Source organism: Monodelphis domestica, chromosome 5 (assembly GCF_027887165.1).
Source record: "Monodelphis domestica isolate mMonDom1 chromosome 5, mMonDom1.pri, whole genome shotgun sequence".
In the NCBI taxonomy this organism is placed as follows: Eukaryota; Metazoa; Chordata; class Mammalia; order Didelphimorphia; family Didelphidae; genus Monodelphis; species Monodelphis domestica.
This window is the reverse complement of record NC_077231.1, coordinates 37,707,780-37,730,011: the sequence shown is the minus strand read 5'-3', so window position 1 is coordinate 37,730,011 and position 22,232 is coordinate 37,707,780. Positions and strand designations below refer to the sequence as shown.

The 22,232-nt window shown below is 40.7% G+C and overlaps 2 protein-coding genes across 3 annotated transcripts in view; one reads left to right on the top strand and one right to left on the bottom strand.

The window, feature by feature from the left end:
* The first annotated feature begins 12,976 nt into the window (after positions 1–12,976).
* On the top strand, positions 12,977–17,408 carry SPMIP11 (sperm microtubule inner protein 11). The gene is made up of 4 exons (XM_056798353.1): positions 12,977–13,135; positions 16,076–16,240; positions 16,785–16,929; positions 17,185–17,408. Exons 1-4 carry the CDS (start codon positions 13,042–13,044, stop codon positions 17,231–17,233), a joined length of 453 nt encoding a protein of 150 aa, XP_056654331.1. The 5' UTR covers positions 12,977–13,041; the 3' UTR covers positions 17,234–17,408.
* A 289-nt stretch (positions 17,409–17,697) lies between these two features.
* The window catches only part of ADCY6 (adenylate cyclase 6), a 31,670-nt gene continuing 27,135 nt past the window's right edge, over positions 17,698–22,232 (bottom strand). For both annotated transcript variants that reach the window (XM_056798350.1, XM_056798351.1), the window contains exons 21-22: positions 22,100–22,224; positions 17,698–21,891 (exon numbers count right to left, since the gene is read on the bottom strand). In XM_056798350.1, the coding sequence (XP_056654328.1) occupies positions 21,766–21,891; positions 22,100–22,224 (251 nt within the window). In that variant the 3' untranslated portion in view covers positions 17,698–21,765. The remainder of the gene's footprint in view (positions 21,892–22,099; positions 22,225–22,232) is intronic.

Here is a 22,232-nt window from a genome sequence, read left to right as displayed (position 1 = left end):
CCCTTCAGGAGTGGTGGAGATAGGGCTAGAGGTCAGTGTTTAACCAAGTGGGGGAGATAAGGAAGGGAACATGGCTGAATTATATGAAAGGAAATAACATATATTAATCTAAGAAAGACAAGCAAGTCTGAAGGTCCATAAATGCCAAACAGAAATTTGTATTTAATCATAAAGGCCATGGAAGGTCTTTGGAACAGTGGAGTGATATGGCCTGACTTTTGCTTTAGGAATATTATTTTGGAAGTTGTGTAGAGAATAGATGGGTAAAGGAAGAGATTTAAGGAAATTCTAAGACCAATAAGAAAGCTTTCTTTCAATAAGTGAGAGGTGGTGAGGGTCTGGACTAAGATAATAGCCTTGTGAATGGAGAAGGGAATGGATGCCAGAAATGTAATGGAGAATCAACAAGACTTGACAACTGAATGGATGTGGGTGTGTGGGTGAGGGAAAGTGAGGAGACTAAAGATCAGTCAATCACTATCAAGTGCCTATTTTGGGCTAGGCATAGTGCTAAGAGGAAGAAGGTTGCAAATCTGGGTGAGTGAAAGATAGTGGTAACCTTGAGAGAATAGGAAAGTTGGGAAGAGGGTTGGATTCTAGGGAAATGAGAATGAGTTTTCTTATGGGCATGTTGAATTTCAGATGTGAATAGGGTAACGATTTAGAAATAATAGTTGCTGATGTTGGACTCAAGAGAGAGAAATAAATAGCTGAGAATCATCTGTAGAGAGATAATATTGAACTGTGAATTTTAAAACTACACCACTCTACTCAGACCATATTTTAGAAGATCTGATTAGTAACAATGGAGATACTTGGTTTAACAGAATCAAGTCTTGGGAACTCTACATTTCTCCACCCTACTTAATTTAACAATGTCAGGAATGTCTGCACCATACTCAAGGATTAAGTATCTGAGAAAATGGCCTTCAACAGACATGTGCAGAAACAGCGGACAGACCCCTGGGCTGTCCTAAGTCAAGCTAAGCTAACATTGGTAAATGAGACACAGGAAAGTGACGTAAAACCGTCTATATAGGGCACGTCACTTCCTCTCTTCGGCCTCTTTTCCGAGAGAGGCGACTCTGGCTGGAAGCATGCTAAGTGTTCCGACATCTTGGCATAGTGGCAGCCCTTGAGCTAATTCAGTTTCAGGCATCTTGGCTGAGCCCTCTTGGAGTTCAGGCTGATTCCTTCCTCTTTTACTCTCCAAAACCTTACCTTCTAGAGCCTCTAATCTTCCTACCTGGCACAAGAGAAATCCTACACCCTTTCCTTCTCCCTTCTTAAATTTCTTTCCACTATATTAATTAAATCACCATAAATTTCTAGACTGACTTGGGTAATTTTTTTTATTATTTGGGATATCCATGGCGACCAATAATTAATATAGTTTAGGTCACAACACTAAAATTATCCTTTACAGAACCCATAGATGCCATTAAGGTCATTGAAAGAGATTATAGAGAAGAAATGAGGCCCAGACCAAGCCTTAGGCTAACTCATTTGGGAGTCAAGCATCAAAATGATCCAGCAAAGAAATAACAACTGAACACCACAATACCATTGGAAACCTAGAAAGTAGAGAGTATTCTGTTGTCAGTAAAGATAAGAGGATTTAGAAGAAGCCCTAGGACAGTGATGGCAAACCTTTTAGAGACCAAGTGCTCAAACTGCAATCCTCACGCCCCATGTGAGCCACATTCCCTTTGGGCTGCTGTGCAGAGAGGTGAGTGATGTGAGAAATGTCCTCAGGTGTACCAGGAGAGGGGGAAGGGAGTGGCCCATTCCAGCATACATGCCATAGGTTCCCCAACACAGCCCTAAGATTTGGCATATTTATATTTGTGTGTGTGTATTCTCTCCTAGAAAGTATCTAGTACAATAGCTTATCTACAAGAAATGTTTGTTGAATAAATGAGAAAGTTGAGGGCTAACTCTTACATAGTACTTTACTCAGAGCAACATTATTATGTAAGTAGTGAAAGAATCATTAATTGTTACTCCCATTTTACTGATGATGAAGACTGAGGTTCAGGGAAGTTGACACTTGTACATGATAACAGCTAACAAAAGTCTATCTCTAGGATTATTGAGCCCAGTTCTTCCAGCTGAGGATGTGTGAATTTTCAGGTTCTTAGAGTTTTTGTGGGAATAAAAGTGTCATAAAATAACACAATACAGATCTGCCTGTATTGACAAAACCTTTGCCCTAAGCCATACCACAGAGCTGACCTTTAATACCTGCTAGATTTCTCTCTTTACTTTGTATTCTAGCCAAGTCAATCAAGGCTTTTTGCCTAGCACATCACTACTCTCATTTCTCCTCTGTATAATATCTGCCACCTTTTCTTTACCACTGATGTTCACAGCCTCCTTTAAAAGCAAATGAAAACATCATTTTATAGGAATTTTTCTAGCTTGACTGTATTCCACATTACTGTATTTTTGTTCTTTTGTCCTTGTTGACATATCAATTAGTAATTGATCCCAAATTATGTATGTCTTTTTGCCACATTGGAATCATAAACTCACAGAAGACAGAAAATAGAACTAATAATTCTTTTATATCTTTCTCAAGGTAAAATTCTTCACTCAGTGGATACTCAGACTCTTATTTTTTATTTTACTATGTTGTTATTATTATTATATATTAATTATGGGGAAAGAATTGAATTTACTAAAATTTCTGAGAGGAAATGATTTTAAATTAAACTAAAAAGGAATGGGATGAGAATTGAGGACAAACAGCTATTATTAATAATTGCTAATAACTATGCTTCACTGGTGCTGTGGAAGTGATTCCATGAATTGTGATATGGAAATTTTTCAGAGTACTTTTCAAGTTGGAAAGGCTTTGAGTTCATGCCCAACAGACCATGTCCAACCAGCCAGCGACACATGAAATAGACAAAAATACCCCCAAAGTCATGAGTCCTTTTCACTTCCTTACACTTCCTGCCCACTCATATATCCACATCCCAGTTCCGATCCTCTGTCATCTTTTGCTCAGACTATTGCAACAGTCTCCCAGTTGGTCTTCCTGCCTCAAGCATTTTCCTATTCCAATCCATTCTCTATTCAGCTACCAAGGTGGTTTTAAAAAAAGATGGATCTATTATGATTATATTTCCTTCTCTCCTCCTTAATCCTTCCCTTCCCCCAACCCCTGCCCACTACTTAACGAGTTCTAGCTCTTCCCTGTTTGCCTGCAAGATCAGATATAAACTTTGATTTTTGGCATTTAAAGCATAACTTCATTACCAACTCTTTCTATCTTTCTAGTTCTTCTTAAACTACCCTACTTGCCATTCCTCTAAGGTATACTCCATGTCCTATCTCATTGCATTTTCACTGGCTATTCACCATGTTTGGGATATTCTACCCTCTCACCTCAACCCCTAAGTCTCCTTGGTTTCCTTTAAAACTTAGTTCAACTGCTTGATCACATGGGTCGATGGGGATATGATTGGCGATATAGACTCTAAATGATCACCCTAGTACAAATATCAATATTATGGAAATAGGTCTTGATCAACGACACATGTAAAACCCAGTGGAATTGTGTGTTGGCTATGGAAGGTATAACAATCCATCCAGCGGTTGCTATATAATTTTCCTTTGTGGGTTCTAGCTTGAGAAGGAGAAGGGAGCCTGAGGAAAATGGGTGATAAATGAAGACTCAAAGACAAGTTAATTGATATGGGGAGCGGCACTAGATCCTTATAATATTTTCCTTTGAAAATTATTTAAAGGAAAATATGAGAAATAAGAGAACACGTGGAAGTAAGAATTCTGAGATAGAAAGCACGTGGCCAAGAGTGGAGCTAGGAAAGATAAAGAGAGATAGAAGAAAGAACTCCAAGGTTGCAGGAATCAAAAAAAGAATAGCGCCCCTCACCCCAGCATTTATTGTGGATTGAGAGGTGATCAATGAATACATAACATAGCACGTAGGTCTTAATATTGGTTGAATAGACAATGATAAGATCAGAGGAGGTGGGGATTCACCTGACATGCACTTTTCAAAGGTGAGGGCTAAGCCTTTGTGACTTAGGCTCAGGAATTCTCCTGCCCTTAGAACTGTCTATACATTGATCATTAACTGATCTGATCAAGAATCTAATACATCAACCATACTTCCCAGATACCAACATGCCTGGTATGCTACAGAAGGGGATAGGGAGGAGGAGGGAAAGAATGTGATTCTTGTAACCATGGAAAAATACTCTAAATTAACTAAATAACATTTTCCAAATAAATAAATAAATAAAACTTAGTTCAAGATTTCAGGTTCCAGAGCCAGGATGGTAGAGTAGAAGTAGGGAAGCTCAAAACCATCATGAGAATCCTCTTCAACCAATCTTAAAATAACACCACAAAATGAATACAGGAGTGAAAGAACCAACAAGGAGATACAATGAAGCAACTTTCATGAAGGGAACAACTTGAAAGATAGGCAGAGAACATTTGGGGCACTGGGGTGAGAGGGGAGCACAGCCAACATGAGGCTGTGGGAGGTGGCTCTCAGAGCTCCTGGCCCGTTGGCCATCATACCATCTTGGAAGAACTGAAACTTGCAAAAAGTCAGAAATAAGACTAAGGGTAGTATCAAGGAAGGACTGAAATGTAAGGGGGTACCCTAACCTGGAAAACAGAGCCTACCTTTAAAAAGGCTGGGGAAATGAACAAACATTAAAAAAAAAAAAACCCTAACCATAGAAAACTTTTATGGCGACAAAGAGCAAGGCACAGACACAGATGGGGACAGTGAAGGCAAAGAAACCATACACAAAGTCCAAAAAAAAAATATGAATTGGATTCAGATTCTGGAAGAGGTCAAAAAGGATTTCAAAAATCAATTATGAGGGACAGAGGAACAATAGGGAAGAAAAATGAAAGTGATATAGGAATAAATGAGCCAAATGAAAAAGGAGACTCTAAAGCTGACAGAGGAAAATAATTTCTTAAAAATTAGAATGGGGGAAGGCAATTGGGTGGCTTAGTGGATTGAGTGCCAGGCCCAGAAACAGATGGTCCTAAGTCCAAATCTGACCTCAGACACTTTCCAGCTGTGTGATCTGTAAAGATTAAAATTTAGGGAATATGGGGAGACTGAGGCATCTGAGGCAGGTAGAAATTAGTTTCTCTCTGCAAGAAGTATTATATTTTTTAGGGGTTTATTAAAGGTTAAAGATTAAAGAATATACAAGTAAGAAACATGTGCCTAGGCCAGAGGCCTAGACAAAATAACCTCACATCACGCAAGAGATGCGTCTGCTCCAAAACGGAAGTCCAAAAGTGACCCTCAAAAGCCTTTGAATCAGCTTAAATACCTTCTTGATCTCAGCCCAGGTGAGATTACAAGGCATTCTGGGGAAGTGGAGCAAAGGCTCATGGGGATTGTAGTCCTGTATTAGAGTCTATTTTTTACAAGCCTCTAAATTTTTAAAGGAAAAAATAAATGAACTTCAGGAAGAAATAGACAATAAAACTATATAGTAGGGGGCTTCAACTTCCTCCTTTCAGATCTAGATAAATCAAACCAGAAAATAAGAAAGAAGTAAAGGAAGTGAATGAAATCTTAGAAAAGTTAGAACTAATAGATCTCTGGGGAGAATTTAATGGCAATATAAAGGAATATACATTCTTTTCAAAAGTACATGGCTCCTACATAAAAAAATTGGCCATGTGTTAGGGCATAAATACTTCACAACCAAATGCAGAAAAGCAGAAATAATAAATCCATCATTTTCAGATCATAACACAATAAAAATTATAATCAATAAAGCTTTAAAGTTAATTGGGGACTAAATAATCCAATGCAAAAAAAAGGTGAGTCAAAGAAAAAATATTAAAAACAATACTTTTGTTAATGAGAATGGTAATAAGTAGACAACTTATCAAAATTTATGGGATACAGCCAAGGCAGTACTTAGGGGAAATATTATATCTCTAAAAGCTTGCATCAATAAAACAGAGAAAATGCAGATCGATGAATTGGGCATGCAACTAAAAATAAGACCTAGAAAAAGAACAAAATAAAAATCCCCATTGGAAATCCTAAAAATAAAAGAAGAAATTATTAAAATTGAAAGTAAGAGAACCATTAAGCTAGTAAGACTTGGAGTTGGTTTTATGAAAAAACAAAATAGACAATGTTGGCTAATTTGATTTTTAAAAGGAAAGAAGAAAATCTAATAATCAGTATCAAAAATGAAAAGGGTGAACTCACCACCAATGAAGAGGATATTAAAGCAATCATTAGGCACTATTTTGCCCAATTATGTGCCAATAAATCTGAGAATTTAGGTGAAATGGATGAATATTTACAAAAATACAAATTGCCTACATTAGCAAAAGAGGAAATAGAATCCTTAAATAATCTCATAACAGAAAAAGAAATTGAACAAGCCATCAATGAACTCCCTAAGAAAAAATCCCCAGGGGCAGAAGGATTCTCAAGTGAATTCTATCAAACTTTTAAAGAACAATCCCAACACTACATAAACTATTTCAGAAAATGGGCAGAGAAAGAATCCTTCCAATTCTTTTTATGAAATAAATATGGTACTGTTAACTAAGCCATGAATAACAAAAACAGAGAAAGAAAATTATAGACCAATTTCAGGGATGAATATATATGCAAAATTTTAAAATAAGATACTACCAAGGAGAGTACAGCAATATATCACAAGGATCATTCACTATGACCAGGTGGAATTTATATAAGAAATGCAAATGATAGTTGGAAAACTATCAACATAATTGACCATATCAATAACCAAACTAACAGAAATCACATGATCATCTCAATAGATGCAGAAAAAGCATTCAACAAAATGCAATACCCATTCCTCTTAAAAACCCTAGAAAGGGGGCAGCTGGGTGGCTCAGTGGATTGAGAGCCAGGCCTAGAGATGGGCGGTCCTAGGTTCAAATCTAGCCTCAGACACTTCCTAGCTGTGTGATCCTGGGCAAGTCACTTGACCCCTATTGCTTAGTCCTTACCACTCTTCTGCCTTACAACCAATACACAGTATTGATTCTAAGATGGAAGGTAAGGGTTTAAAAAAACAACAACAACCTAGAAAGCATAGGGATAAATGGTCATTCCTTAAAATGATATATATAAAAGTATATACTTAAAACCTTCAGCAAGTACATCTAGAATGGGGATAAGTTAGAAGCCTTTCCAGTAAGCTCAGGGGTGAAGCAAGGATGCTGAATATCACCTTTATTGTTTAATATTAGAAATGCTAGCTTAACAAAAGAAACTGAAAGAATTAAAGTAGGCAATGGGAAACTAAACTATCACTCTGCAGATGATATGATAGTATGCTTAGAGAATCCTAGAAAAACAACTAAAAAATTAGTTGAAATAATAACTTTAGTAAAGTTGCAAAATACAAAATAAATCCACATAAATCATTAGTATTTCTACATATTGCCAACAAAGTCCAGCAGCAAGAGTTAGAAAGAGATATTCCATTTAAAATCACTCTAAACAAAATAAAATACCTGAGAATCTACTTGCCAAGCTAAACACAGGAATTATATAACCCAGTTACAAAATACCCTTCAAACAAATAAAGTCAGATCTAAACAATTGGAAAACTATTACTTGCTCTTGTATAGGCCAAGCTAATATAATAAAAATGACAATTCTACCTAAATTTATTTATTTATTCAGTGCCTTACCAATCAAACTACCAAATAATTACAGAACTTGAAAAAAAAATTCATCTGGAAGAACAAAAGGTCAAGAATATCAAGGGAACTAATTTAAAAAACATGAAGGAAGGCAGCCTAGCAGTACTATATCTCAAACTACCATAAAGCAACAATCATCAAAACATCTGGTACTGGCTAAGGAATAGAATGGTAGATCAATGGAGTAGATGAGGTACACAATATACAGGGGTAAATGATCTTAGTAATCTAGTGTTTGATAAACCCAAAGATCCCAGCTCTTAGAATAAGAATTCACTCTTTAACAAAAACTGCTGAGAAAAGCAAACAGGATGGCAGAAGCTAGGCATAGACCAGTATCTTACACCCTATACCAGCATTGGTGAACCTTTTAGAAATTGTGTGCCCAAACTACACCTTTAAGCTATCTGTGAGCCCCCTGCATTAGCCCAAACATCGGAGGGAGGAAATAATCACACTGGGTGGAGGGGTGGGTCATGCAAAAAATGTCCTCAGGTACAGTAGAAAGGGGGAACAGAGCAGCCCCTTCTGGTAAGCCGGAGCATGCAGGCCACATCTTTGCTAACATGCCCAAGATAAGGTCAAAATGGATATATGACTTAGATATAAAGAGTGATACCATAACTAAATTAGGGGAACACAGAATAGTTTACCTGGCAGATATTTGGAGAAGGGAAGAATTTATGACCAAATAAGAGATAGAGAGTGTTATGTAAAATGAATAATTTTGACTATATTAAATTAAAATAGCTTTTGTACAAACAAAACTAATTAACCAAGATTAGAAGGGAAACAACATACTGGGAAAATGTTTTTATAACAAATGTCACTGATAAAGGTTTAAATTCTCAAATTTGTAAGAATACAAGGCATTCCCCAATTGACAAATGGTCAAAGGATATAAACACATAATTTCTAGATGAAAAAATCAGAGTTATCACTAAGCATGTGAAAAAATGTTCTAAATCACTCTTGATTAGAGAAATGGAATGCTGAGGTACCATCTCACATGTATCAAATTGGCCAATTTGGCAATAAAGGGAAGTGGTAAATGTTGGAGGGAATGTGGCAAAATTGGTACACTAATGCTTTGTTGGTGGAGTTGTGAACTAATCCAACCATTCTGGAAGACAATTTGTAACTATACCAAAAGGACTATAAAACTTTGTATACCTTTGGATCCCGTATTGCCACTACTAGATCTGTATCCCAAAAAGATAATGAAAAAGGGGAAAGGACCCACTTGTACAAAGACATTTATAGCTCCTCTTTTTGTGGTGGCAAAGAATTGGAAACTGAAGGGATGTCCATCAATTGGAGAATGGCTGAACAAACTGTGGTATATGTTGGTGATGGAATACTATTGTGCTATAAGAAATGATAAGCAAGATGATTTCAGAAATAGCTGGAAAGATCTGTGGGAACTGATGTAGAGCAAAATAAGCAGAACAGAAAGAACATTGTACACAATAACAGCAATATTGTATGATGATTATCTGTGAAAACTTGGCTACTCTCAGCAATTCAATAATCTAAGACAATCCCTAAAGACTTATGATGGAAAATGCTATCCACTTCCAAAGAAAGAACTGTTGGAGTTGTCTTTAGCATTAGTGTATTTTGGGTTTTATTTTGAGGTTTTGATTATGTATGACTTTGCTCTTACAATAATGACCAATATGGAAACGTGTTTTGTGTGACAAAAAAAAAAGGGAAAAAAAGAATTCCTTCAAGTTCCATCTTCCTTCTACTAGTCCTTTCTCTTCCAAGATTACTTTACATTCATTCTGTATATCTTCTGTGTACCTGGTTATTTAGATATTGTCTCCCATATTAGAATGTATATTTCTTGAAGGAAGAAATTGTTTACCTTTCTTTGGATAACCAATGCTCAGCACAGTATTTGGTTGGTAAAATTTGTTGACTGACTTCCTCAGTGATGACATTGGAATTGTAGGATAGAAATCAAAAGATGCTAAGAATCACAGCTTTAGACTACCAACAGCAATTTTACTTTTGCTACTGTAAATGTGTATCTTTTTATAAGCCTTTATTTGACCACAGAAACCCTGCTATAATCTTGAGTCATTTATGTACCAATGTTTGGCTGCAGTTTCTTGTCTCTTTCCTTAACAAGGTTGAAATGCGTAAGAAATCCAAAGTTTGTTGCTTATGTCAATAACAAAAAACATTTGAAAGCCTGGTGGCAAAATTATTTCCATTGGCATCCTTTCTATGGTCCATACTGAAGAAGCCTGAGTGCTTCCCCCTATTGGTCATCATACCAGTTTAATCCAAGTTAGTTCTACCAATCATCATGCACAGGATACTAGTATTGAACTTGATGAAGCTGTTGAATTTGCCAGTCTCTAAATCAGATTAAATCATGTCATTCACTTTGGTCAGAGGATCTGGCTATAGGATGGCTGGAAGGACATGCCTTTTGTACTTTCAAAGGACTTTCTTACTTTGCACCTCTGCTTCACATTGAGAACCTTGTTTGATGAAACCCCCAATTGACCCTTGTCTCCTTGATTATTTCAAGAAACGCCCTAACCCTTGTCCCAGACTGAACAATAAACCCTGAAGCACTCCTTGGCCATTTTAGATAGGATTAGCTGATATAATCAAGTCTTAAGTACCCTTTTTATCTTAGTTTCTCCTTTATATCTAGACTGCTCCCAGGTACCCTAGCCTCTGGCTAGTGGGTCTAGGCCTCTCCCAATGTGGTTGACTGTGGTTAGTGCCTGTGCCAGTGATAGTAGTCCTATGGCACATGTGCCCAAAAAAGGGCACACAAAGCCCTCTCTGTTGGCACACCTCCAGTCACCTGCCAATTACTTGAAAACCAGAATGGCTCCAGGTGGAGCTCTTCCCCTTCCCCTCTCCATGCACCTGAGGACATTTCTCACTTCCCCCATTGGGAGTGCTTCCTCTCTCCCCCACCTAGGGGGAAGGGAGGGGCAGGAGTATAGGAGGGGATCAAGGCTTGGCACTTGGTCTGGAGTGGGGGGAATGGGGTGGGGCCTGGGACTCTGTCTCTAAAAGGTATGCCATAACTGGCCTATGCCCTTTCCCACTCTTAAAATTTATATGAGCACATTGCATTTTTTTAGTTCATTGGAAATTCCAGAACTGAGATCTATGCATCTTCCCAGAGGAATCTTCCTACCTCAATTAAAGATCATTATTATAACTACCTTGGCAGTTCTGTGTTTCTTCAAGTTCACAATGTCATACACCACATTCTTTTTTTTTTTAACCCTTACCATCTTAGAATCAATACTGCATATTGGTTCCAAGGCACAAGAGTGATAAGGACAAGGAGGTTAAGTGACTTGCCCAGGGTTGCACAGCTAGGAAGTGTCTGAGGCTAGATTTGAACCCAGGACCTCCCATCTCTAGGCCTGGCTCTCAATCCTTTGAGCCACCCAGCTGTCCCCTTGTAGGTGGCATTCTTAAAACTAGCAGAGAAGGGCCTTTCAGACTTTGCCATCAGTCTTAGCTTTACTAACTTCGTGCCACTTGTCCACATTGATATTAATAGTGGCTTCTTGATAACAGGTATTGATAGTAGTACCTGTCCCAGGGATAACTATCTTTTAGTGAGAAAATCTCCAAAGGCAATCAATCACTAATCTTTAATTAAGTACTCTTTATGTGCTAGACACAGTGCTAAGAACAAAAAGAGGAAAAAGACAGCCCTCAAAAAGTTTACAATCTAAGGAAACCAAAGGAAGGAATCTCTTAGGTGGAATTTTTGGTTTTCAGCAGCTAGAGAGGAAAGTATGACTTCCCCAGGGCTTTTTGAAGTTCCAATATCTTCCCTGCCTATTCATAAGGCCAGAACTCTCCCTAATCTTCCCATGGCTTTAAGATTTTATCCCATTTTAAAATTCAGAACACTTTTGGATGTCCCATAGTAGTTTGTACTCATTTTTACAGACTTATTCTAGCCTACTTTTTATTACAATTATTCATGAACTTAGCATCTCTCCTTTGAGTTTATAAACTCTTTGAAGTAAAGCTTGTTTTGTAGGGTGTCTCGTATCTAGCTGGTATTCAATTACTTTAATACTTCAAAGATCTGTAATGCCTCTTCTGTGTGTACTCCCTCCATTCCCAATCATGATTCTTTATAATCTTCAAGATTGGTATAGTAAAAAAAAATATTAGTCATTCTGGCAATGAATCTCTTCTCATTGGACTATCTTGTTCTTAGACATAATGTCCATCTTGGGATTTGCAACTTAATGTATGTAAAGCACTTAATAAACACTAATTCATTGGATCCCTCCCCAAAAATCAATGGGTTAGATATTACTAATAAGGAAACCAAAGTGTCAACATGGAATCTAGAAACTTCATTCTTGTAGCATAGTAAGATCTGATGAACCCCAAGTTTTAGGACTAGCTTCTAAGTTGAAGACCCCAAAGTTTGTTCTTGTTCCCTCTTAATCCATCCTGGAGTGAATCCCAGTCTAGCAGTTCAGATTGAATTCTGGAAACCCTAAGCCTCTCCCACTGTATTATACCCTCCTTTTGAGGATCGAACTCAGGACCTTCAGCTTGTGAGACTGACACGTTGCCTACTGTGCTAAAGAGTCACTTGGCTTGGGCTTGGCCCCACCTGACTGGGATTGTCATTTACCCTAGGGTTCATTATTCAATCTGAAACTGCTAGACTGGGATTCCCTCCAGGATGGATTCCCAGGGGAACAGGGAACAAGTACAAACTTTGGGGTCTTCAACTTAGAAGCTAGTCCTAAAACTTGGGGTTCATCAGATCTTACTATGCTATAAGAATGGGGTTTCTAGATTCCATGTTGATAAAGGTTTAGAGAAATTATTTAGAGAAGAAATTAGAAATAGAAAATAATTTAGAGAAATTAAGTGATATAGTCACACCGCTGGTAAATATCAGGGGAAAGCTCTGAAGCCCAGGTCCAAAACTGTAACTACCACCCCATGTTTCCCCTCAAGATCAGGTTTCTGAGATTATCTTTCAGTTCCCTTCCACCTGTAAATTGATCAAACCTGTAATATCTTCTTTGTGTTCTCCATACTACAGTCTAATAAATTAAAGGAGGAGGAAAGGGACCACTATCAAGAACAAACAGTGTACAGTAGCATTCTGAGGGCTCTGAGGGGAAAGCTATAAACATGTCATCCCCCTCTTCTTCAGGCCTGTTTCCTGAGTCAACAATGATCCTGAAAGCCTGTCCTCATTAGCAGGATTGGTCATCACCACGCCATCGCCATAGTAACCAAAAACAGAACTCAGAACTTCCAACTAGCCAGACCACTTCCAGTCAGGAAAGAGTTAGGATGGCATTCTTTGGCATAACCCTGTTGGGCTATCAGAATCCCTTTCTGAGCAAAAAGAAAGTGTGGGTGAAGGGAGAAGAAGGAGAAGGGACAGGTAAGAGGAAAGCAGACAGGGTGAGAAGAAAGGGAGGGACAAAAAGGAACCAAATGTCAGGCCTGATGGTGGCCAGATCTGGTTTTCCTACTCAGTGGGAAACTATTGCCCTCTAGCACTCAGGCCTACAGGAGGTATGTGGGCCTGTTAGAAGATGGGTGACATCACTTGAAAACAACATCTGATGCTGATCTTTCCTTGCCTGGCCAACAACATGGCTACTAGTAGAGTAAAATGGCAAAACCACTGGTCCTTAAAGTCAGAAGATGAGGTCAGGAAGAGATTCCATCACTTACTAGCTGCCTCCTGAATTCTCTGAGCCTCCGTTTTGTCCACTTCGAATTCTGAATGTTATGTTAGCTCACCTGGCTGTGGTGAGAGAAGCTTTTATGAAGCCCTCTAATATTTAACCACTCCAAATCCTGAGTGAACATGGGACAATTTAAATTTCAATTCAACATATATTGAAACGCAGTGGACTAGGCAGTAATTAAGTTGAGGTCCTTGCTTTCAAGAAGTTTAGGGAGGTAGCTGGGTGGCTCAGTGGATTCAGAGCCAGGTCTAGAGACAGAAGGTCCTGGATTCAAATCTAGCCTTAGACTCTTCCTAGCTGTGTGATCCTGGGCCAGTCACTTAGCCCCCATCGCCTAGCCCTTACCACTCTTCTGCCTTGGAACCAATATTGATTCTAAGTTGGGAAGATATGGGTTAAAAAAAAAAGAAATTTGAAATAGAAAAACACCTAGTTCTAACCTTAAGAGGATAAAATAATTGCACTGTTTCTTCATACCTACATATATATGTATTATATTCATAGGCAAAATCTAGTTAAAATGAACATCAAAGGCAACCTTAGCAGGAGAAAGAAATGACAAAATATATAATCTAAGGAGAGGTATTTAAGAGGGCACCAGGCCAAGCCATCTATTCTTGTAGGGTGGATATTTTATTGATCAGTTGTATTTATATGAGTCTCAGCAGCCTGGCAGTAGGAAGGGGGCCAACTCAAAAAATTTGAGGGGAATGTAGGGAAAGAAACCAGATTCATGGCTAGGTCCTCCCCACAACATGAATACATTTTGTCATAGCGTGTAAGCTCTGCCTCTGTTCATGGAACCTGGATGATGAGTCTAATTCCCATGGACCATGAAACCTAATCTCTACAAAGAATAATCTTCAGACTGAAAATGAATTCAAGGCAGCCCGAAAGAATTACATCTCAGGGTACTGAAAGAACATGGAGATGTGATTGCTGAGCCTTGTCAGTGATTTTTTTTTTGGTTTAATATAAGAGAAATATTGCAAAACTGGAATTGGGCAAACTTTGTGCCAAATTTCAAAAAGGGGATCAAACTGGATACTTCAAATTTTAGGCCAGTAACTGCAACCTAAAGGTTTAAGAAGAGCCTTGCCAAATCTCCTTGGTTATTAAACAAGGAGATAGGGGAATGCTATTGGCAGCATGTTTGGATTTCAGCAAGGTATTTGACAAAGTCTTTCAAGATATCCTTGTGGATAAAATGGGGCAGTATGGACTATATGATAGTGCAGGAAAGTAGTTTGGAACAAATTGAACAGATCCACCCAAAGGCAATGACAACCAGGAAGCACCACTCTACCTACATAGCTATCTTTGGCCCTGCTCAGTTCAATATCTTTTTGTCAGTAACTTGTATTTAAGGCTGGGTGGCACAGCTTATCCAGTTTAACATTAGGCTAGAGTAGATAGCTGATACAATAAATCTGTGTTGGCCAACCTATGGGACACGTGCCAGAGTGTGCTAGAGGGGGCTGCTCCCTTCCCCTTCTCCAAGGGCGACTGAGGGCATTTCTCTCATCATTCATGCCTTTACCCAGTAGGTCAATGAAAGTGCTTCCTCCCTCCCCTCTCTAGGGCAAGAGGGCATATGTAGCATGAGGGTTGCAGTTTGGGCACTGGGTCTCTAAGTTCTCTAAAAGGTTCACTATCATTGCAATAGATGATAGAATCAGAATCCAAAAAAATTCACTGTATAGAATGGTAGACTGAAGTCAATGAGATAAAATATAATAGGGCTAAATGTAAAATCCTAAAATTGGATTCAACAATTCAACTCTACAAATGCATGACCCTAATGGTGGGTAAGTAGGACATGTCTGGAAAGTAATTTATTTGCAGACCTAGTGGTTTTTAGTGAACTAACAGCCTCAATATGAGCCAGTATCATGAGATGGCCTCCAAAAAAGCCAAGGCTTTAATAGAAGTATATATTATATATATATATATATATATATATATATATATATGTATGTATATAAAACATTTGAAGTAATTTTTCTACTTCTGAACTGATCAGTCCACATCTAGAACATTATTTTAAAGGAGACATTAATAGACTGGAATACAATCAGAGAATATTCACCCGAACAACGAGAGTACTCAAAATCACATTAAATGAAGATGAATATAAACTAAGAAATTAAAAATGTTTAATCAAAAAAGGAGAAAACTAAGGCAGAGCTGTCTTCAAACATCTAAAGCTATTTGGGAGTCAGATTAGCATAATAGAGATTCCCAGTTTCATGTGCAGTCGATCCTTTCTTTGTTTTTCTTTGTATAGGAAAATGTTAACATTTAATTGATGTTGGTCAAGTTGATGAAAATGAAAAGGGAATTATTATTATTATTATTATTTTAGCAAATCTAGTGTGCTAAGATGTGTTCTTGTAGACCCCAAAGAGCAGAACTAGAAAGGGAGGGCAAATTTCAGTTTAATATTAAAAAAACAAAACTTCCTAACAAAGCCATTCAGAAATGGAATAATCTGCCTTGAGGTATAGTGAGTTTATCATCCCTGGAAGCCTTTTAGAAGAAGCAGGATAATTATTTTTGTTTGATGATTATTTGTGTTTGTTTTAGAATAAATTTATGATTTGATCTCTGAATTCTCATAACTACAGTTCTCCAATCTCGAAGCCCATTTGCTGTCACTACAGAGGAAGAGAGTCCAAAGGAGTCAGTTTGTACCAAGCTTCCCCCCATTATCCCAGGTGGAAATTACAGTGTGCACCAGAACAGCCATGCGAAGTACCACAAAGCCGTCCGGAGGGCACAATTAAAGACATGTGGGTCCTCTTGACTGGGTACTCTGGTGGTGAATGGAATGTGTGATTGGGAAGAAATCAAGGCAGAGAAAGAGCAGGTGGAGGAGTGGGTTTTGGGGGGAAGACTGATCAGAAAAAAAGAAAAAGGGGTTCTTTATAAAACCAGTGGGATGATGGGTAGGGATGGGCTTGTAGTCAGGGAAGACTTCAGCTCTGCAACATTGAACAAGTCACTTAACGGCTATATCTCAGTTTCCTCATCTATAAAATGGGAATAATTGTAGCCCCTCCCTCACAGGGTTCTTGTGAAGATAAAATTATAAATATACGTGCACACAAATATATATGTGTGTATATTCACATCTATTGTACTTTGCAGACTTTTAAGTACTATGTAAATGTTTGCAATTAATATTCTATCGAAGCCCACCAAACAAGAAATTTAAACTGCAGGAAAGAGCGAGTTTAATCCAACTCTAGTAGGGGAAGAAGCGGTGGTTGGGATGATTCCGGGCGTTTCTCTCCGAGCCTCTCTCTCTCTGTCTCTCCGCGATTCCACATGTAGTCCATAATCAGCTCTTTGAAGAACCTCTGACGGATGCCCAGAACTTCAGCTTCTGGCTGTCGAATGACCCGGGGAGTCGCCCACATGACATCGCTCCGTGGATGAAGACTCCCAGACATTGCATTATCAAGAGCTCCATCACGAGGTTTGGAGGAAGGGACACTGGGAAGTAACGGGGCGGGGAAGAGGAGTAAAGGAGGGAACCGGAGGGAGGACGTGCGCTGGGGAGGGGGATTTTGTTAGCAGAGACCATCCGCGGCCATCCGTTCTACCCACGAGGAGACAATGAGCTGGGGCTTGGGCAGGGAAGAAGTGGGAAGCGCCGCCGTCCCTTTTCCCTCCTTCCCTCGCTCTCTCCCCACCGACCAGACTGAACTGAACTCCCTTCTCCCCGCTCTAGGTTTGTGGATCACATGATTCTCCACGACCGCCTCTTCAGTTTGTACTGAGGTGGGGGAGCTGAAGGCCGGCCTGGGCCACATCCCAAGGGCTGACAGCCCAGAAGGGAGAGCTGGTGGGATACAAATAAGCTGGGGGAAAGAGAACACTAGGAAGGGAAGGGGGGGAGTGGGGAGGACCGGAAAATTATTCACCCATTAGAAAATAAAATATATTTGAAATACAGTGTGTATATTTGTGCCAGGCAGGTGGGGGTTGTGTAGAGAAAATATTTACGGCCATGAGTTCTAAGAGGCAAGAGCCTAGCCCCCCGTTTGGGTGGGAGGAGAGGGAAGAGTCACCAGGACGTATCTGTGAGCACAAACTTTCCTACTTGGTGCTCGGGGGTCTTTCGTGCCTTTCCAGGCTCCTTGGCCCAGAATGGAGCAAAGAGAAAGTGGGTGAAACCCCTCTCTTACCCACAAAGGGCTGCCACCCCCGTGATGGTGCCCAGAAACATTTCAGAACCAGCAGCTTTACAAAGTTTCATTTTATTGATATTTAAATATATTAAATATTTCATTGAAATACATGTTGCATTATCCCCGGCCCCCCTGCTCTCCAGTGGTCGAATTATAAAACCAAACCCGACCTTCCCCCTAAAACTCCTCTTTGAAATAGAAGGCAGGGAGGGAGATGGCACAAAGGGAAAAGGAACCCTGGCACTAGGAGTGGAGGGAGCAGCGCGGCTCCTTCAGGCCCTGGGCAACAAGAAGGGACAGCCGGGGGCCCATGACCACGGAACACTCTTCTCCTATCCAGCCCTACCTGCTTTCCAAGGATAAGAACCCCTTTTTGTGACCCTTGTACTGCGTCTGAGACTGCATGGCGAGAGGAAACTTCCCAGAGCACTCAGCACCTGCTCTTGCAACTTCAACCCAAGGAGGGCTACCTACAGGTACTGAGAGGCTGTGAGGCCACCTGCGTAAAGATCACATGGACCCCGAATCCAGGCCTTCTGGACTCCTAAGCCAACTCTCTATCCACTGTGCCACACTTTCTCTTTTCATGGGAGAGGTCTAATGTCCTATTGGGGTCTGCCCTTCCCCAGACAGGCAAAACGTGGGTGGGGGAAGTACCTGGTCCCCACGCCTAGATATAGATGCTTGAATCTACCCGTAGTTAGGTAGCTGAAAAGGAGGAAGAAGTAGCACTAAAATGGGCCCGAGGATAACTCGGCCTTGAAGAAAAGAGCTCGAGGACGTTGTCGTGCTCCCCTTTTTCTGGGCACCCAAGGGATGTCTGCCCTTTACTCTGCAGCTATCCTGCAAAGTGATCTCTAAGCATAACCCAGGCTGGTATAGCTAGACTTAAGGTTTAATTAAAAAGAGAAAGCAAGGCACCAACGAGCTCAAGCCAGAGGCAGGAAGGTTGACAGAGAGCAAAGAGGGAAGAAGCAGGAGGAGAATGAATTGTGGTTCCTGACCTACTCTTCTTCTGGCAGTCCTTCTAGAACATGAGGGAGGAAAAGGAAGGGACCAGGCAAACCTGAGACCCAGAGTTCAAAAGTGGGAAAGGCAGAGCTTAGGGGAACCCTCAAGGTCCCTAGTGCTAGTATCTGAGTCCCTATGCCTCCCTGCTCTTGAAGGCATAAAATTTCCAAGGACCAAAGTAGTGGCACCCCTAAAATTCCTGAGCCTCTGCCCATCATACCCAAAAGAACTCAAGATTTAATGGGAAAAGGAACTTCGGGAGATAGTCCCTCCTCACCAGAACAGGAAAACAGTGATGGAGCACATATAGCCTCCACACAAATGGCACTTTGGAATTTGGCACACAAAGTACAGAGCCTTAGCCCATGGCGTCCCCCTTCTGCCAGAATTGTTGCTGCTGCTGCCGATGCTACTGCTGCCACCTGAGCACTTCTCTCCCCACTCCCCTAGGATGAGGGCCCTGCCCTACTCTTAAGAAACCAGAAACACACTAAAGGAAGAACCTGGACTGCTGAAGACTAGAGAACCAGATACCACCCCCTACACACACACATCATCTTTAGCCCTAGCATTATGTACTTTGGGGTTTGGGGCAGGAGCCAATCATGCCCACTGCCACAATCTAAGCCTTTTAAAATCCGTTCCTACCTTTATTACACATTAGGCTAGGAACCTAAGGAGGTGGAGAAGCTCTGTGCCTCCTTGAGTGGTCAGCTAGGAAGAAGTGTGCAAGAGGGGACTGGATACCCCGACATTTCTTCTCTCTTCTAATGAGGCCCTATGTGAGCAGAGAAGACACAGGTAAAAACCTGTGCCCTGAACCACTCTCTTTGGCACTTAGGGATGACTTATATCATGGCTCACTTCTGTGACATCATCCATCCCTTCAGAATTTGGCCTGAGCCCATTTCACAGCACCAGATTCAAACCCACTGCCATTCCCCAAGAGGTATAAGGGGTATGGCAGAATTGGGGCAGCAGGAATAAGAGGTCACTTGAGCTCCTATAGGAGTAGTCTAGAAGGGTAGGGAAAAAACTATCTCTTGAAAGATGAAAAAAGTGGGGCTCTCCATGAAAAGCTTTTTCTGTTTTCCTTTCTTCTCCCCAAACCTGGTAAGTGCTTGCAGAGAAGAACCTGGTTGAAGTCAGTAAAGGAAGCTCATTCTGGGGATAGGCATGGATTGGGCATGAAGAAGGCAGGCACAGAATGTACACCCATTCTGGTCTTTAAACAACACGCTCTCAGGAGCAGCAGAAAATAGGAGAGCGGGACGCCCAGGCTTGAGCCCACTCTCCCACCAATTCTTGACGCTATTAAAGCAACTGTTTTTGAGCACTTAGAAAGGGAAGTCATCATCCCTATAAGACAACACAGGTTAATCAGCAAGTCACTTTTCTGCCAAAGTCTATGGCTGGATTTCAGTGAGGCATTTAGAAAAAACCTCATGGGATATTGGGAGGTTATGGAGAGTTGCAGGCTACAGGAGAGCAAAGTTGGATGGATTTGCAATTCGTTAAATTTATAAACAGACTCCTCTCCCCAAAATGATAATTAACAGATCAGTGTCGACCTGGACGCTGGAAGCCTTTGTCTTTGGTCCTGTCTTGTTTAATATTTTGACCAAAACCTTGGAGGAAAGTGTAGACAGAACGTTTATCACAATTCTAGATGACCCAATGCTTGGAGGGATACCAAACTTATTGGATTGACAAAGCCAGGATCTGGAAACACCTTGACTGGCTCAGGCAAAAACAATGGCTTAAAAATAGTAGGAGAAATTCAATACGAATAAATGTAAAGACCTTACATTTAGGTTTTTTTTTAAAAGTTAAGTAACAGCTGAGGGAGGTGGGATTAGACAGTAGCTTATGTGAAAAAAGGTCCCAGCGTTCTACTTGGACAACAAGGTCAGTATGTTGTATAATTAGAGAAATTTGGACTCCATCTCCCAGAACTCTTTTCTTGTCCAAAGACGTTACGTTACTGTTTTTTTGGGGAACGCCTCCCTCGATATCTTCCCCAGGGGCAAGACTGGGTGAGCTCTCTCTGTTTCTCTAGCCTTTTTACTTCAAGTTATATTTTAATAAACTTTACAAATACAATACTTGGAGTATTGGATATTACTTTTAAAATCTACAATGTCAGCGGAATAGGGCACTCTGAGCTCATTCCATCTTGGGCTGTATTAATACCAGAATAGGGTCCAGACCAAAGGAGGTTCTACTTGGCTGTATTCTATCCTGATCAGATCACACCTAGGGTATTGTGTTCAGTTCTGGCCCCCCCATTTTAGAAAGGACACCAACAAACTGAAGCACATCTGAAGGAAGGCTAGCAGGCTTTCTTGGTTGCCTTGTCCAGAAAACCTTGCCAGGGGAGATTCGGTTAGTCATTAGGGATGTTTAGACTAGAAAAGAGAAGACTTGGGAGAAACACAAATATTTGAAAGATTGTCATGGGATAAAGGAATTGCGCTTCTTTTGCTTGTCTCCAGAGAGCAGGACTTTAAGCAATGTGTGGAGCAAACTCTGGCTCTAAGGAAAAATTTCCTAAGAATTAGAGCTATCCAAAAGTAGAATGGGCAGTTCTTGGGAGGTAGTGAGTTTCCCATTACTTAAGACTTCCTGCAAAGGAAGAATGACCACTTGTGGAGGATGTCCTTAGAAGGGATTCTTTTTAGATATGGACTGGATTAGATGACCTGTGAGGTACCCTCCAATTCTGAGTCCTATTACCAGGAAAAATAGCAGGGTTCAAGGATGACTTATGAGCCACAAAAGGTAGGAAAAGTTCTTCCTTTCTGTGATCTTTCTCCTCCCCCTGCCCTCCAGGCTGTAGAAGAAGGGAAAAGGGAGCAGGCAGTTCTAGTCCCAGATAAGAAAATAAAGTCACTTGCAAAATTTTCTTTTTGCTCCCTCATTCACCAGCTCAAGGGCGGAACAGGCACAATCCAGGCACAGCCTGAGCACCAGCATGCTGGTTTTTTTCCCTTTTGTGGTTGGCAGAGTCTGGAGCCCTAGGGCATCTGTTCCATTGCTCCTCCCAGTGGGATCAGAGCCCACTTAATGCCCAGCTTCATCCTTTCAGCTGAGACTTGTGCTGGGTCCTGCTAACTGCTGGGGCCACCATTGAGGAAGTAGGTAGTCATCTCCCCCTTGCCTTTCACCTTGACCACCCCTCGACACTCCAGCTGGTAGCCCTTGGCAGCTAGAACCTGGTACAGGTCAGTGGTCACCTGGTGGGGGGAGGAGAACCTGCTCAGCCTAGCTAAATCTGCAGGTTGCCAGGACTTCCCTGGTTCTGCTGGTCTCCCTCCCCATCACTGCCTCTTCCAAACCCCAGCTTCCCTTGCCAAACTGTATCCCTCCCTCATCTGGTTGCAGTCACAGATATTGAAGTCCCTTCTATCCTGCTCCCTCCCTGCCTCTGTTTATTTCCCTTACCTGGATTCGGTCAGGGATCCCTGTACTGTCCATACGACTTGACACATTCACTGTATTCCCCCAGATGTCATACTGGGGCTTTCGTGCCCCAATAACACCTGCCACTACTGGGCCAATGTTCAGCCCTAGACAG